Source organism: Manis pentadactyla, chromosome 4, assembly GCF_030020395.1.
Source record: "Manis pentadactyla isolate mManPen7 chromosome 4, mManPen7.hap1, whole genome shotgun sequence".
In the NCBI taxonomy this organism is placed as follows: Eukaryota; Metazoa; Chordata; class Mammalia; order Pholidota; family Manidae; genus Manis; species Manis pentadactyla.
In genome coordinates, this window is record NC_080022.1 from 138,062,332 (window position 1) to 138,080,682 (window position 18,351).

Here is an 18,351-nt window from a genome sequence, read left to right on the forward strand (position 1 = left end):
TTTGAAAAATGCAGCACAAACCTAGCAGCTTCGTGCTCAACAGCACCTCTGAACTGGCTTTGCTCTTGATTATCTTCTCGCTGGAGAGACTGTTCTTTTGTGGCATCTTTGGAGCTAGATTTCACCTTTTGCCATGCAGCACTGCAACAAATGGAAAGTATACTTTTTTGTGTGATCATTCACTCCATACCCAATCACTCACCCTAAGGTGCCAGCTCCGAGAACACAACAGCATCTGATTCACGGTTATCTATAGCATGGGGCCCAGACTGGAAGCCAAATGTGAAGAAGAGGGAGATCATCCAGAACTCGGGCTCACTGTCAAAGGAGGGAAGTTTTCCTTCACCTCACAGAAGTAAATACTATATGAAAAAACAATTCTCAATTACAGAATAATGGGTGAATTTCAACAAAACCCTGTCATGGTGTCACTAATTACATTCCACATTACAAAGGAACTCTGCTCCTTTAATAAAACCTAATACTGTGAGGCTAGAAGCCTTATCCACTCCCCTCCCCTGCCCACCCCACCCACACACACACTAGAAGACAGTCCCTGTATATTTGGTTTGTAGTATAAACTTCAACCAGTGTATGTTATGAGATGAGAAATCACATCTCTACACTAACACGTAAAGATTCAGAATTTAGAGCAGAGAAATAAACCCAAAAAAGCACATTATGCAGTCAGAAGACCTAATTTTAGTCCCAGTTCTGCTGTATGAGCAAGACAGTAAGTTCTATAGACATCGTTTCTTCAACTTGAAAGTGAGGCTTGCTGGATAAACAGAACACTTCCACAAGGCTTCTCACCCTGCCTCTGGCCAGACTCCCAGAAGGCACACCCCTCAAGTCACTGAGCTTCTCACTCCTTTATCTTCCCCGTATTACTGCTTTCTGCTGCCTCTCATTGACTATCCATCCCCTGGTCCTTCCCAGAACTATTTTGTGCTTTCAAGAACCACTGTCCCATGATAAACAAGTTCCCTCTATCTTAAACCAACTTCCCAAAGTCTATTTCCATCTTCCCGGACCTGCCACCCCTGGAGGGCAATACCTTCTCTCTAGCTCTGTGGCATGGCAGCTTCACATTCCTCATGTGTTAGGACTGAGGGTGACAAGGTAGTAATGTCAGCATTATTCTAACTGTCCCCTGCAGTCAGGACAGTGTCTATGAGAATTGTATGGTTTTATAATTCGTAACTGTCTTGACCTAGCATTAGAATTATTTTGAAATATTCATTCACTCAGCACGGATCTACTGAATGCCTAATAAGATTTACTAGGTGTCAGGTACCATGCTAGGCTCTAAACATTCAGACTCAAGAAAGGCACAGTTGCTGGTCTCAAGTAACTAGGAGAGGAAGCAAGTAAAGGGAAGCCCATGACCCTCCACACAATAAACCACATCCACAGGGGTGGGGGTGGGGGTGCATGGGAGGTCACTCTACTCACAGTCAGGTAGGAAAAAGGAACCAACAGGCTACTAGGCAAAAACATCTCATGTATTGCTCACCCAAAGAAGCTGTTTTTTGTAATGAGAACTAAGGCTGCTGCTTTATTTGCTCCAAGCAATAGGTCACCTTTGATTTGTGGAAGAAAAATAAAATCACATGCCCAGACAGTTCTTTGAATTTTTATATACCATTTAGGAGACACCTGTGGGGAGGTGGGGTTTGGAGGTATCCAAGGAGCCCTGTTGTCTTTCACAGGCTGTTGGTTAATTTTCAATCTGGATGAGACCGTTGTCCTTTGCAACCTTCTTTTGCTATGAATCTGGGTTGGTCTACTTTTTTCAGCTTTGTGGAGTCTCTGCAAGAGATAACTATGAATTATAAAGCCACGTGGATATCAGAGAAGCTGGTTTTAACCTCTGGCTTACTGAAGCTCAAAGGATCCCTAATGTAGTCATACATCCATTCTCAAGGAACTAGGAGAAGAAGCAAGTAAAGAGAAGCCCATGACCCTCCAGACGATGACCCACGTCCACAGAGTAGGGGGCGGAGAGACCTAAGTGGAAACCCCTAGGGAAGAAATTTGGGGAAGGGTGCAATTTACACTCAAACAATGACCTTGGCAAGCAGGGAGGTAGGGGTAGTTAAGGGGAGTATAAAATTGGAATCCCTTGCTTTGCCAACTTCATATATATATATATGCCTTTTAATATTGAGTGATTATTATTTACCAGTATTTATCTTCAGCAGGAACCAAATCTTTATCCCTTCAAATTTTACACTTGAGAAATCAGAAGCAGAAAATTAAAATAGTCTGACCAGTCAGGACCTTGGTATCACATCTGTTAGGATCTTACCAAACCAGGACATGAGAAACTGCCCCATCCTGGTAACATAAAGTAAACTAAAATTAAAGCTATTCTACTTTTGTCAAAATAAAAGACTTGGGAGCTAAACAAGCTTAGTTTAGATAGTTGGACTCAAAGGCTCTGACATTCAAACACCTGAGAACTCAAATCCTGGCTCCACTGTTGACTAGCCTGTGTGACCGTGGACAATGCTGGATTAACACAAATAAGCCAAAAGAAAGAAGTGATTTCATACCTGCTGTAGTCTTGCTGGTGCCAGAGCCTCTTTCTTCCTCAATGGCACATTCTCAGTCCTAGGATTCTTTTCCACTGCTTTTGTGTTTGCCGGGGCTAATGATTCTTCCCTGGAGCTTGCAGGTTGGTCTAGAACAGATGGAGCTTCTTCCTGAGGGATATCCGCATCTAATACATCAAGCTCATTCTCCAACCTCCGAGTCAGTGGAAGCTCTTTATCAGGTTGATACTTATCTATATGGGGAGTTTAGAAGAACAAACTGAGGGAAATGTTATTCAAATCATAAGAATGATTCTCTGGACTCAGATAAGCTCCAAAGATCTGGCCCAGTCCTGTTAAAAACGGAGGTGTTTTGTTGCCAATGTTGCTCTTCATCCTATGATCCCTACTGCAATTCTCTACAAGCAGAAACCTAAGTGTCACAGCCACCTCCCAGAATCCCCCCTCCCACACTACTCATCCACCTGTTCCCTTTGGTCCTGATTCTAAAATGCCTTTTGCCCTTCCTTCTGCCACTCCCCAAGGTCAGGCTTGCAATAGCTTGTGACTGTAGTAACAGCAACTTCTAAGTGATCCCTTCTTCATGTTCAATCACACCCTCACCTGGCTAAAAAAACTATTTCTTCTAAGATATAAATACTGAAATGTCATTTCTCAAAATCTTCAATGGCTCCTAATTTGATACAGAATAAAGTCTGAACTCCATACATGATACTCAACCTGCAACGGGGAAAGGAAGTAAAACTATTTATAGATGAGATAATGTTTTCTATATGTAAAATCAAAGAGAATCTACAAACAATTACAACTAAGAACAGACTTTGGCAAGGCTTCTGGATAAAAGAAGAAAAAAAATGTACTAAAATCAATATCCCACATATCGAAACAACTAGAGAAAATATAAGGGAAAAAATCCCATTAACACTGACAACAAAAGCTGTAGGTACTTAGGAAGAAATCTAACAAAAGATGTACAAGACTTCTGCAGAGAAAATTCAAAGGTATTTTCTAAAGGACATGAAAAAAGGCCTAAATAAATAGTTTTCATGAACGAAAAGAATCCTGGTAAAGATGTCAGTTCTCCCCAAAGTAACCTATAATTTCAAATGCCAATTCAATTAAAATCACAACAGATTCCCAAAGCAAGCTACAGATTCAATGCAATCCCTATCAAATTACCAACAGCATTCTTCAATGAACTGGAACAAATAGTTCAAAAATTCATATGGAAACACCTAAGATCCCGAATAGCCAAAGCAATCCTGAGAAGGAAGAATAAAGTGGGGGGGATCTCGCTCCCCAACTTCAAGCTCTACTACAAAGCCACAGTAATCAAGACAATTTGGTACTGGCACAAGAACAGAGCTACAGACCAGTGGAACAGAATAGAGACTCCAGACATTAACCCAAACATATATGGTCAATTAATATACAATAAAGGAGCCATGGACATGCAATGGGGAAATAATAGTCTCTTCAACAGATGGTGCTCACAAAACTGGACAGCTACATGTAAGAGAATGAAACTGGATCAGCGTCTAAACCCATACACAAAAGTAAATTCAAAATGGAACAAAGACCTGAATGGAAGTCATGAAACCATAGAACTCTTAGAAAAAAACATAGGCAAAAATCTCTTGGACATAAACATGAGTGACTTCTTCATGAACATATCTCCCTGGGCAAGGGAAACAAAAGCAAAAATGAACAAGTGGGACTATATCAAGCTGAAAAGCTTCTGTACAGCAAAGGACACCATCAATAGAACAAGAAGGTATCCTACAGTATGGGAGAATATATTCATAAATGACAGATCTGATAAAGGGTTGACATCCAAAATATATAAAGAGCTCATGCACCTCAACAAACAAAAAGCAAATAATCCAATTAAAAAATGGGCAGAGGAGCTGAACAGACAGTTCTCCAAAGAAGAAATTCAGATGGCCAACAGACACATGAAAAGATGCTCCACATTGCTAGTCATCAGAGAAATGCAAATTAAAACCACAATGGGATATCACCTCACACCAGTAAGGATCGCCACCATCCAAAAGACAAACAACAACAAATGTTGGTGAGGTTGTGGAGAAAGGGGAACCCTCCTACACTGCTGGTGGGAATGTAAATTAGTTCAGCCATTGTGGAAAGCAATATGGAGGTTCCTCAAAAAGATCAAAATAGAAATACCATTTGACCCAGGAATTCCACTTCTAGGAATTTACCCTAAGAATACAGGAGCCCAGTTTGAAAAAGACAGATGCACCCCTATGTTTATTGCAGCACTATTTACAATAGGCAAGAAATGGAAGCAACCATCAGTAGATGGATGGATAAATAAGATGTGGTACATATACACAATGGAATATTATTCAGCCATAAAAAGAAAACAAATCCTACCATTTGCAACAACATGGATGGAGCTAGAGGGTATTATGCTCAGTGAAATAAGCCAGGCGGAGAAAGACAAGTACCAAATGATTTCATTCATATGTGGAGTGTAAGAACAAAGAAAAAACTGAAGGAACAAAACAGCAGCAGAATCACAGAACCCAAGAATGGACTAACAGTTACCAAAGGGAAAGGGACTGGGGAGGATGGATGGGAAGGGAGGGATAAGGGGGGGCAGAAAAGGAAAGGCGGCATTATGATTAGCATGTACAATGTGGGGGAAGGCATGGGGAGGGCTGTGCAACAGAGAAGACTAGTAGTGATTCTATAGCATCTTACTACGCTGATGGACAGTGACTGTAATGGGGTTTCTGGGGGGAGCTTGGTGAAGTGTGGAGCCTAGTAAACATAATGTTCCTCATGTAATTGTAGATTAATGATACCAAAAAAAAAAATCCCAACAGATTATTTTTGTGTGTGGATCTAAAAAGGCTGATCCTGAACTTCTTAGTAAGGATAAAATCCCAAGACAGCCCAAATAATTCTGAACAGTAAGTGGAGAGTGGGGCAGGAGTGGGAGTCTTTTCTACCAGAGATAAATTGTTCAGGATAAAACTGATAATTAAGGTGGTGTGAGAGTGGGACAGGACAGGCAGAAACCAAAGAGCAGGATGGATATGACCAAGGTGACATGACAAATTACTGACTACAAACTTGGATTATTCAATAAATAAAGCTGATACCATTAGTATCCATGGGTAACAAAATAAAACTGGACCCCTACCTTACACTGAACAACACATTCTAAAAAGAATAAAAACCTAAACATGAAAAGAAAACTTTAAAGCTTTTAGAAGAAAATATAGGAGAATATGATTACAATTACCAGAGCAGAAAAGTCTTTCTTAAAGTCAAATATAATATTAATATACTTAATTTAAACTACAACTTCCTTCTGACAAAAAGATATTATAAAGTCAACAGACAAGTCAGTCTGGAAGCAGATAACTGTAATGCATATAATTAAAATAGGATTAACACAGAATATATAAAGAACGTCTACAAATTCGTAAGAAAAATAGAGAAATAGGCAAAAGAAAGAAACTAGCAATTTAGAGAGAAAACTGAACAGTCAATAAAAACCTAAAAAATGATCACTAATAGTTCAAATTAAACAAATGAGAGGCAATTTCACGTTCAGCAGATGTGAGGAGAGGAGACTTAATGTGACAACATCAAGTATAAACAAGGATGTGGAAAAATGAACTACTAGTGCAGGAGTAAACTGGCCCAGCCACTTGGGAGAACAGTTTGACAGCTCTAGTGAAGCGGAGACTCACCCACACCACAACCCCGTAGTTTCACTCCTAGTTACACAAAGCCTAGAACTCTCCCATGTGTCCATGGAAAGGCATTAACACAGATATTCACTTCATAACTATTTACAAAAGCAAAAAATTGGAAACAACCCAAATGTCCACCCTGAAGAACTGAAAATAAAGTATGGTATATTCATACAAGGGAAACCTATATAGCAGTTAAATCAACAAATTAGAATCTATGTATCAATATGAACAAGTCTTGCAAACCTAAGTGTTGGGGGAAGCAAACTGCAGAATGATGCATACTGTTAAGACATTATTTACATGAAACATGTAGCATATGAAACAACACTATGTTGTTTATGGATAGGTACATAAGCAGTACAAGTATAAAAGCAGAACAAGCCCAAATCGTAATAACAACAAGAGAAATCTCTGGTGAGGGAGAGAGGGGAATAGAATGGGGAAAGAAATATAAAAGGAACTTCAGCTGTACCTGTCATATTTTATTTCTAAAAAAAAAAATTCTGAAGCAAATAAAGCAAAAATATTAAAATTTGTTAAGTCTAGGTAGTAGAAACACAGGTATTTATTATTTTCGTTCTTTTTCTGCATGCTTTAAATATTTCACAATAAAAGGATACTACATTCAGACTACTTTAACAGCAGCAGGTCTAGGGCCAAATTCCCCATGCATCCTCATTAATCTGGTCTTCCTCAAGGCTACAGAAGTTAAAGCAAGGAAATGCAAGGTGGAAGGAAATAATTCTGAGACTGATTCTTCAGTCCATAATTCATTTATTGACCCCCAAGTTTACATACAGCAAGGCAACTCTAACCTCTGGGTCCCGTGGCCTTTGCAGTTCTGATTTGCACAAATCAACACGCAAATGCAGTACAAGTCCCAGGGGCAGCTGAGTTTGATGACACTGCTGGTGGTGGGGCAGGGGCCACCACCCTTACATCTGACAAGTTATACTAATGCAAACGACCGTTGCTAGAATATTTTGACGCCATTAAAGAACTGCAGCAGCCAACAATAACATTAACCACAAGATCAAATCAGGCTCATACATATATCCCAACTGAACAGGGCAAGAAGGTTCTCCAACCAAATGGTCCCCTATGACTTTTGGGGGATAAGGATCAGGAAGAAGAGACCTTAGGAAGTCAGAATGGAGGAATCAGGTAGAGTGGTATCTAAAACAGAAATAGAAAATGTAATTCTGAAATCTAGATCATAAGGACAAGAAGAAAAACACAAAATAAGAGGGCTACCATGTCCTTCCCCATCAGCAAACGTATTAAATTTGCAAAGCAGCTAGCCACAACCACACCTCAACCTGTAATGACAGTAACAATGATTATTATCATCATCTCTTACATCTGCACATCTTTTCAGTTTGTAATATAATTCACATTCATATTTAAGCCCCGCCCTGACACACAGAGCAGGTGGAACAGTGATTACTGTAGGTTTTCAGATGAAGAGATAGCAGGTGTTTAGTCAAGACCACAGGAAGAGTAAGTGGCAGAGCCACGTCTTCTGACTTTCCGTCCAGAACGAGGCCCATGTATTCTGTCCTGTCAGGGACCACGGAGCTATTTCACATGCATACATTCTTCAGATAACTGAAGTTTACTTATTTCTTTATGACCACATAGCTTTATTATCTTAAAAATTGACAAACATGTTTTTAAATGGCCACCAAAAATGTGTTTTCTCAGCAAGGATATGCCTAACATAACCTAACCTTTTCTTAATAACTTGAGATTACTATTATGAACTAAAACTACCACCTTACATGGTTATAGCACTTAGGAATTATCTTGTTACTTACAACTAAGTCGGTCACACAGGATACGGACTATTATCCTCATTTCATAGATGAAAAAATTAAGGTTTAGAGAGATAAAGTCATCAACCCAGAGTCACAGTCACAAACTGGCAGAGCTGGGACTGAAGTGAAGTGTTCTTGATCCACATTTTCCCACGGTGGTCTGTCTTCCTGTTGCCCACATTAGTTTCTATGGTGAGTTTTAGATTTGCAGGTTTTCCAACTTCTTTTTCTAAAGCTGATCCTCAATTTTCAGTCAGGGACACTTCTAATCTTCCAACTCATTTAGGAAACATGCCCCTGTGTGCAGGTCTGGCAAGTTCTCCAGATTTCCTCCAAAGCATCATAAGTGAGGCCCCAATACCCAGAATTCAAGTTTCTGTGATTTGCTGCTCAGAAGCCTTTTCTCATTTTATTATACTTCACAGTCTCTAACTTAAGTGCCTAACTATGTGTCAGACACAGGGCTAGTCAGAGAGGATATAAAAGCAAGTAGACATTATACCTGTCCTGAAGGAAAAGGCTACTAGCAAAGGCAGACTTCTGGTTAAAAAGAAGATACTATATTAGTTCAACCTGCCTACCAGTGAAGGGAAGAGAATATCACATTATAGTGAGTAAATATCTAACAGTGAGTGAGTAAATTAGGTTTTGTTACATTCATGTTAGAGGTGGTACCTTAAGCTATTACAGTTCCACAGAATTAGTGGCAGATTGAGAAATAAATAAAAACTGGACTGATAGAAAGCTTTCAAAGCAGTAGAACAAAATGAAACAAGAAAAACATGTAATTTGCTACAGTAAATTACAACAAAGGGAAAAAATCCTAGGCAAATGAAAAACATAAAATAACATAGAATGACGTTCAAATGTGTCATTAATCTCAATAAATGTAAACAGGTTAAATATGGAACTCTAACAGGATGCCAGCGATTAACTATTTACATGAGACATTCTTAAATTTATTCTTAAAATAAAATAACAAAGAAAGACTGAAAATAAAAGGATGGAAAATATTATTCTAAGTAAATGCCAAACAAGTTAGGCAGACAAAATGTGAGTATTAGACAAAACAGAATCCAAAGTGAATGGCATTACAAAAGACAGAGAAAATTTAATAACAACACAAAATCCACCAAGAAAGATTTAACAGTGAGGAACACTTATGCACCTCACAGCCAACTTCAAAATATACAAAACAAAAATGAATATACAATGAGAAACTAAGAAAGTCTGAAGCATCACGAGACTGTATATATATCTGTTTCAATAATCTACAGGTCAAATAAAACAGAAAACTTCAGAAGAAAAGCAAAAGGAATAAAGAATTAGAAAGGAGGAAATAAATAAACCAATGGCTATTCAGATGTATGATTATATACATAGCAAAACATAACCTACAGATAAATTATTAGAAATAAATTCACTTAGCAAGGTTGCTAGATATAAGATCAATATATAAAATCAATTATATGTCTGTGTATCAGTATGTACATTAGGAATTAGAATTTTAAAAAGACATCACTTATAAGAGCACTGAACAAACCAATACCAAGGAATATAAATCTAATAAAAGATGAACAAAACCACACACACACACACAAACTATAAATTACTGAGAGTATTTAAAGACAACCTAAATAAATGAAGGGATATATACCCTGTTTGTGGATTGGGGAATTCAATATTGTAAAGATACTAATTCCTCATCAAAATTCCAATAGGTTGTCTTTTGTTGTTGTTTCGAGGGTGGAGGGGGGTTGGTGGAAATGGACAAATCCTGACTGTAAAATCTGTATGGAAATACCAAGGGTTAAGATTAGCCAACACGTCCTAGAAGGACAGGTGGCAAAAGCTATTCTAATGCATATTACGACCTAGAATAATTAAGATAGTGTACAGTAGCGTAAGAACCAACAATTAGGTCGATGAAAGAGAACAGAAGGCCCAGAAACTGACCCACACATAGGTGGACACTTAATTTATGACAAGTGGCATTATATGCCACTTTGGGGAAAGAAACTGTTTTAACAAATAATGCTTGTTCAACTGGAAATCCATTCTGGAACAAAATGAAACTTCTCTAGAAAATAACACAGGAAAGTGTCTTCTTAACCTTGGCTTAGGGAAAATTTTCTTAGGATACAAAAACAAAAGAAAACCTACATGGAAAAGATTCCTACATTCGATTACAGTGATATTAAGAATTCTGTTCATCAGACACTTCTCCAAAGAAGAAATTCAGGTGGCCAACAGGCACATGCAGAGATGCTTCACATTGCTAATCATCAGAGAAATGCAAATTAAAACCACTATTAGATATCACCTCACACCAATTAAGATGGTCAACATCCAAAAAACAAGAAATAACAAATGCTGGTGAGGATGCGGAGAAAGGAGAACCCTCCTACACTGTTCGTGGCAATGTATATTAGATGAACCATTGTGGAAAGCAATATGGAGGTTCCTCAAAAACCTAAAAGTAGAAATACCATTTGACCCAGTAATTCTATTACTAGGAATTTACCTGAAGAAAACCAGATCCTTGATACAAAAGACATATGCACCCCTATGTTTATTGCTCCACTATTTACAACAGCTAAGATACAGAAGCAACCTAAGTGTCCATCAACAGATGAATGGATAAAGAATATGTGGTACATATACACAATGGAATATTATTCAGCCATAAAAAGAAAATAAATCCTACCATTTGCAACAATGTGGATGGAACTAGAGGGTACTATGCTCAGTGAAATAAGCCAGGCACAGAAAGACATATACCAAATGATGTCACTCATCTGTGTGGAGTATAAAAACAAAATAAAACTAAAGGAACAAAACAGCAGCAGACCGACAGACTCCAAGAAGGGACAGGTAGTTACCAAAGGGGAAGGGTTGGGGAGAGAGGGTGGGGAGGGAGAAGGGGATTAAGGGGCACTATAATTCACAATCACAATATAGGTCTATCACAGGGAAGGCAGTACAGCATGGAGAAAAAGTAATGACTATAGCATCTTACTATGCTGATAGACAGTGAATGCAATGGGGGTGTTGAGAACTTGATAATATTGGTGAATATTCAAACCACAATGTTGTTCATGAAACCTTCATAAGATTGTATATTAATGATACTTTACTAATAATAATAATCTGTTCATCAGAAGATCCCACTGCAACACTTAAAAGCAAGCCACATCTTATTTCTATGGAGATGTTGTCAACATAGATAACTGAGAAAGGGTCCACACCCAGAATAGTCCTACAAAGAACTCCTACAAATCAATTTTTTAAAAAGGCAAGAGAAAAAGGAAGAAAAAAAGAGAAAGTGAAAGACAGAAAGAGAGGGGCCATGGGTGGGCAAGAGACTGAATTTGGCACCTCTCAAAAAAAGACATGTAAATGGGGTGTAAATATATGACAAACTACTCCCTCAAACAGAAAAATGTAAATTAAAACCAGCGGTGGCCTTACACACCAACCAGGTGGCTAAAATTTAAAAAATTAATAATAACAAGTGCTGACAAGGATGTGTAGCAGCTGTTCTCATACACTGTTGGTTGGAATATAAAATGATAAAACTACTTTGAAAAAAATCTTTACCTATTACAGTTGAACAAGCATATACCCTATAACCTAACAATTATATTCCTCAGAATATACCCATTACAAACACATGCACATATGTATGTATCAAGATATATATATATATAAGAACAATCACAGCTTTCTTTATAATTGTCTCAAACTGAAAAAAAAACAATTGAAACAAAAAAATCAATAAATGATATAATCATATAATAGAATACAGCAAGTAACATAAACAGATCATAGCTACACAAAGAATAGATGAATCTCACAAAGCATTAAGTGAAAGAAGCCAGTCCCAAGAAAATACCTATTTTTTAACTCTATTTTTATGAAGTTCCGAATCAGGCAAAAACCAAAGTACACCATTAAAAATCAGAGCAACAGTTAATATGGGATTGGAGGCAAAGACTAGAGATTGGAAGAGGAGGGAACAGAGATGTTTCTTGGTGGTCATAATGCTCTATTTCTTTACTTGGGCAGTGGTTATACACGTGTTTATTTTTGATAATTAACTGAACTATAAATTTATATTTTGTGTACTTTTTCTATTTGTATATTCTACTTTAATTAAAAAAGGAAAACTAGCTTACTAGGTATGTCTACATGCTGATGTAAATGGCACATCAAAAAATTCAATATTAAAATCATTAAAATCTTGTAACTAGTTTAAAACACTACTTAAATCTCTGTCAGCTTAAGAAAAAGAAAAAAGGGGGAGAAGAAAATCTCACAGCAAAACAGGAACAGAAGAAAATTTCCTTAACTTCATATGTTGATCTGCCAAAAATCAACAGTAAGTATCATATATAAAGAAGCATTCCCATTAAATCTGGGGATGGGGTATAATGTCCATCATTATAGCTACTATTCAATATTATAAATGAATTAAAGCCCACTCAATGAAGCAGAAAGAGAAAAAAGAAAAGGTATAAAAATTGCAAAGAGAGAAGCAAAATTTTACTTACTTATAGGCAATCTCATCTATCTGAAAAAATACAAAAGAATTAACTAATAAAATCTCCTATTTCATCAAATGTAAAGCATCAAGTAAAAGACATTATTATTTTATGCACCAATAGGAAATTTTAAATTATTGCCTATTAACTGTAAGATATCATCAACTTAAGAATGTATCCCAATTTCAGAAATGTTCATCTTAGGACCAATGAAATATAATATCATAACAAATTCAGGATTTCGGCAAGGTGCTAGATATAAGAGCAATGTGCAAATCCAGTAGTTCTTCTGTAAGTAGCAATAAACAATTTCAAAATGTAATGAAGAAGATTCCATTCATAAAAGCAATAAAAATATAAAAACTGGAAATAAACCTAACAAGGAATTTAAGAATTCCTAAGTATTCCTATGCCAGGGATCCTTATATGCAGAAAATAATAAAACTCAACCAAAGGGATGGAAAAAGGACATGAATAAATTGACAGAACTTCATATTGTAAAGATGTCATTTCTCCCCAATTAATCTATGAACTCAGTATAACACCAATCACAATCCCAACAGCATTTCCCATGAACTTGATATGCCAACTCTAAATGCCTCTGAAGACCAGCAATCACCATCTGTAAAATTCTGAAAAAGAACAAAGAGGGAAGAACTCCCTCATGAATATTAAAATACATAAAAAACAATGATGATTTTTGCCTACAAAATTAAACTTAAATTTAATTTACTAAATTAAATTTTTCTGTACCAGAAAAGATACCATAAACAAATTTGAAAAGTGACTAAAAGAAAATACTTGCAAAACATATAAACCAAAAAAGGATTAAGATCCAGAATATATAAAGAACATTTACACATCTACAAGCAAAAGACCCAGAACCCAGCAGGGATATGACTAAGGATATGAACAGACAAATCACAGATGAGGAAAGAAGCATAGCTAAGTAAGACAGGAAAGAAACAGTAATCTTCCTCACTGGGAATCAGAGAAATTCTATATAAAACAATAAGATAGCATTGTACACCATGAAATTGGAAAATTTTTTTTATTTCATTATATAAAGTACTTGGCAAGGATATGGGGAGATATGTACTGATGGTCACTGCCAGTCAAAACGACTGTATGCCCATTCCCAAGGGCAAGTTGGCAGAATCTGCTTAGAAGTACATACCACATAAGCTAGCACTTCCACTTACTGGGATATCAAGAATTTATGTATTACCTATGTAAAAAAGAAAATATATATAACAAATGTGTTTGTGTGTATATGTACATATCTACCATTAAAATGTAAAAAAAAAAACTTTTTTAAAAAGTAGGGTTCTAACTTCCAGTTGTGCAGGAATTTACTTTGGGTAGCCCAAATGTTTCCATGTAGGAAAAGGGAAATTTTACTTTCTCCACCCTCCTCTGTGGAAGAATACCCCCACCTTCAGCCTAAAGAAACATCTTGGTTGCTATTCACTTATCCTACTTTAAGTGCACCTATTGTGGATTAGGCTTTAAATCCTGACTTTCCCCTCAATGAAGCAATTGTTAAAGTCCAGGCGATATCAAAGAATACATATCTTGCAATAAATACATTCAGACACATACCAGCAAGAAACTTCTTTGCCAGTGAAGGCCGTGTTGCTTCCTGTGGCAGTACCTCCTTTGCTACAAAGGCTCTCCTCTCCCTCCTTGGTGACATTGGTCTCCATCTCTCTAGGGACCTTTGGCTGCCAATAGGAAATCTGCTCTGAACGTCAGTGAAACATTGCTTGACCTTTTTTGGCAACAGTTTCTTTTCCAGGAGGGATTCCAAAGCCTGCCATGAAACAATTACTCTCTTAGTTTATTCACAAAAGTCTGACTTCTAATCACAAAACTGAAAATAAGGACTCCAGAGAAATGTGTTATAAAATGGCTATCTTTAGTGTTAAAGAAGTGTTGTTTAACTTATTTTTAAAACTTTATTATTTAGGACATATAATCAATGAATAAAAGGAGTTCTGCATGTTCTTTTACATGTTTAGCTCACCAAAACTATAGCAAAGAGAAAAAGAGTATGATTACTTTTAAAGGCACCCAAATCTTAAAATTATTTTCCATTTTAGAAAATAACCATACTCTTCAGATTACAATCCTATGTGCTTTAAGAAGCATTTTAATTCTCAATGAAAGCCTCATAAACTCAAATAATATTTTAAGTGGGCAGATGGACTACACTTAAACATTTCAAAACTAAAGGAAACTTAGCATATCCAGTAGCTTTCATCCCTAATCAACCACAGTGTGAGGAGATCTGTGTCCCCCTTCCTAAAAGAGGCATATCTTCTAATTAAAGTGTGCACTCACTCGTACCAGACACTAAGGGCCTAGTCTCCACATAGTCAGTACAAATTAAGGGCAACTGAACATAACCAGGGAGATTCAGTTCAGATGACAGTAAGGCAAAAGGAAAATAATAAGCTATGAGATGGTATAGTACATCAACAAGAAAAAATGAATTTCTTGTACCACTGCAGTTTTCAAAAGTATGGGAGATCCACAGTATGTTTAAGAAACATTATTTTAAGATACCCTTGCTCAAAACTTAGGGGAAAAAACTAGAAAATCTCTGAAAATCCTTTTTAGGATTATGAAGATATGTCCTCTAAATCAAATTATTTTGGCCAATGCTTCTTATTGATAAGTTTTAAAAGCATCATATGCTAAAAGCCTGCATTTAACAATAACATTCCTAATAGTAAGTTCTACATACAGGAATACAACCAATACAAATCACGTATTTGCTGGATAGTGGAATTGTAAAGATAGAAAGGCCCTTAAAGAACACCACGGGCTAGTTAATGGTAGAACTGGCATGTCACTTAGTCCAGAATTCTCCCCACTACAGCAGCTCTCCTCTACAGCTAAGAGCTTAGTATAGCACTCTAACATAAAAGTCACCTTTTCATTTATGGATGAGAATGTGTGGTGTAGTGGAAATAACACTGGCACGGGAGTCAGAAGATAGGGATTTGATGCCCAACTCTCAAGAGAAGTAACTCTCATCTCTGATTTTTGCTTTTTTTTTTTTAATCTGTAAAATAGTAGCAATAACCTATTGCAAATCACAGCATTGCGGTAAGGATGAAATGGTAAAAGTATGTGGTAATACTCTGTAAACTTCAGAGAGCTACAAACATTTAAGGGTGTATTGCCCGTGTCTTTGTCACCAATAAGAACTAAGAACACCATCCATTCCTGACTAGCACATGCCAGCTATGATTTCCACAAGTGTCTAGCCATATCACAAGATTTGAGGCTCTGCTTATATATGTTTCTTCTTTTCACAAATCTATCTGGATGACACATCAGTATCCTAAGGTAAGCACTAATCTAAGAGTGCTTTATTGTTTTCCTTTTCCATGCTAATAAATTCTTTATTAAATGGCATGCATGATCAGGGAATCGAACATTATGTTTAATTAATGGACTTGGTTAAGAATCTAGACTCAAGTCACCAATTCTCAAAGAAGTGAAATACAGTATTACAGAATAGACTATAAAAACAATAAAATAAAAATCAAGTGCTTCTTCTGTCCTCTGCAAAGCTTTAATTTAATAAACAGCACATTTGTCTTCTGGTCCTCATAAATTCCAATGAAACTAGGCGATGGTAAACATTACTTTCCTGCTTAGGGAATGCACTTTAAACAAAAATTGGAGTCAATTTCATACCTCAATTTGTTGCAAGATATCTATAACCACATCTGGGACAGAAGAATCAGCATCCAGCTTGGCAGAACAGAGTGAAAGCTGGCGAATAAGACTGCCCAGTTCCCGACACCGAGTGGGAACTGGGTACTCCCCTCGGTCAGTAAACTGAGTAACAAACATCTGTAAGGCCCGAATGGCTCCTCGATGGGCAGCTGCCAGCCTAGACATCGCCCATGACTGGCAATAAATGAGATGTGAGAAGTCATTTGAATATTCAGAACTTAATATCAACCGAATCCTTAAGGATATTAATATCTATCTTTCCTTTGTGAAAACTTTTTCATAGTAAAGGGAATTATAAAGTCTGAAGCTTTTCTAATGGCAAATAATCTATTCTTTCCTATTCTCAGTTTCTTAAACCAGCAGCAACAACAAATATTTATGTTCAGAATCTGTTCTTGGAAGATGACACCAAATCCAGAATATTTAAGGTGCTCACTAACAGGTTTCTACAAGTATTAGGGCAGAGAACTGAGACATGATACTAACAAAACACTAGAAATGTAATTTATAATTAAGCATTAATCATAATTGAATTGCATCATACCTTCTTAGTGTGTTTAATTTTATGTGGACTCAACTTATCCAATTCTTCCTGGATTTCTTTAACCTGTTTTGTAAAGGGGGAAAAATGAAAACTTCATACCTTTCCACTGATCTTTTTTGTAGGAAAGGATACAGCTTGTCTTGTCCAAGTATAACCATTATTAATTCAAGTCACTTATAAATGAGACAAGACTCTTCATTCATGCACCCAAAATATAGTTACTAGATTCCAGTTCAAGATGGTGACTAGACCACCATGTTCACCTTCCATCCTTTGGTCCCCAATGTCAGAGGAATTTAACATGAAGGAGCGAAGGTGGAGGTGACTCTGGAAAGATAGGAGGGCCAGACCATGAAGTCTTCAGGGCCATGCTAAAGAATTTAGCTCTCACCCTGTGTTACACAGAGCCACTGAAGTCTTTCAAGCAGAGGTGTGAAAGATTCATGTTTTAGAATAATCTCTAAGGTAGCAGTGACTGAAACAGAGCCCAAAAAGAATACAGAATGAAACCTAACTCAGGCATTTTCTCTTAAAGCACAAAGTCCAGTTTTTGGTTTAAGCAGTAAGGCCAACACATGACTTAAGTGACTAGAATTGAGTTTAAAGGCTTTTTAATGAAGAAGGCATTAAAGTTAAACATTTTAAAAAATCTATCCTCAATGTAAACCATGTAAATGCCTGCTTATCAACCATTAACTGTGTCCTGAAAGACACTTAACAGTCTTTACACCTTAGTAGTTAATAAAGACGACCAAATTATTTACCATACTGAGCTACTAGTAAACTATAAACGTACAAAGGATGGGAAACTAACTAGGTCCCTTTCCTCTAAGACTAGGGTTCCTAACTGGGGACAAAAGGTCTCGAAGTAACTGATCCACTTGACTCCCATCTGCAAAAATATATGCTGTATAAGCAATTTTCTGGAGAAAGGACCCATGGCTTTTAGTAGAGTCTCAAGGAATCTATGACCCCAAGTCAAAAACCACTATTTAAGGAGTTTGGCCATATATACATAATACTCAAGGCTAATAAAGGCAGATGACAAAAAGAGTTACTTGTGTACGTGTTCAGGAAATTTAGTTCTGAAAGACATTAAGAATTCATGTAAGACACGTTGATATTAACATTCCTGAGACACAAGGGAAACAAATTCTCTACAAAGGCACCTCAAGACTGCCCCACCGCTCCCCAGCACTCATACCTGCTGCTGGAGGACGTAGAGCGTTCGGGCACCACGAACAGCCTGCTCCTGCCTCCTGACACGGATTCGCCGCTCTTCATCGGGATCCAGAGCTTCTAACATTCTGTCTGAAAATAATTTTTCCCCAAAAGTGGATTATAAACCATACATAAAAACTTAGAAAAGTCTCAATTACTCAGAGATAATAAAGTTGAAGA

General features: G+C 37.0%; 1 protein-coding gene across 5 annotated transcripts in view; it reads right to left on the reverse strand.

Moving 5' to 3' along the window:
• KIAA0753 (KIAA0753 ortholog) overlaps positions 1–18,351 on the reverse strand; it is a 57,109-nt gene that overhangs the window by 24,662 nt on the left and 14,096 nt on the right. For all 5 annotated transcript variants that reach the window (XM_057501005.1, XM_057501004.1, XM_036896180.2 and 2 more), the window contains exons 4-10: positions 18,155–18,261; positions 16,951–17,013; positions 16,365–16,580; positions 14,256–14,466; positions 2,559–2,791; positions 1,646–1,812; positions 22–141 (exon numbers count right to left, since the gene is read on the reverse strand). In XM_057501005.1, coding sequence (XP_057356988.1) covers positions 22–141; positions 1,646–1,812; positions 2,559–2,791; positions 14,256–14,466; positions 16,365–16,580; positions 16,951–17,013; positions 18,155–18,261 — 1,117 coding nt within the window. The remainder of the gene's footprint in view (positions 1–21; positions 142–1,645; positions 1,813–2,558; positions 2,792–14,255; positions 14,467–16,364; positions 16,581–16,950; positions 17,014–18,154; positions 18,262–18,351) is intronic.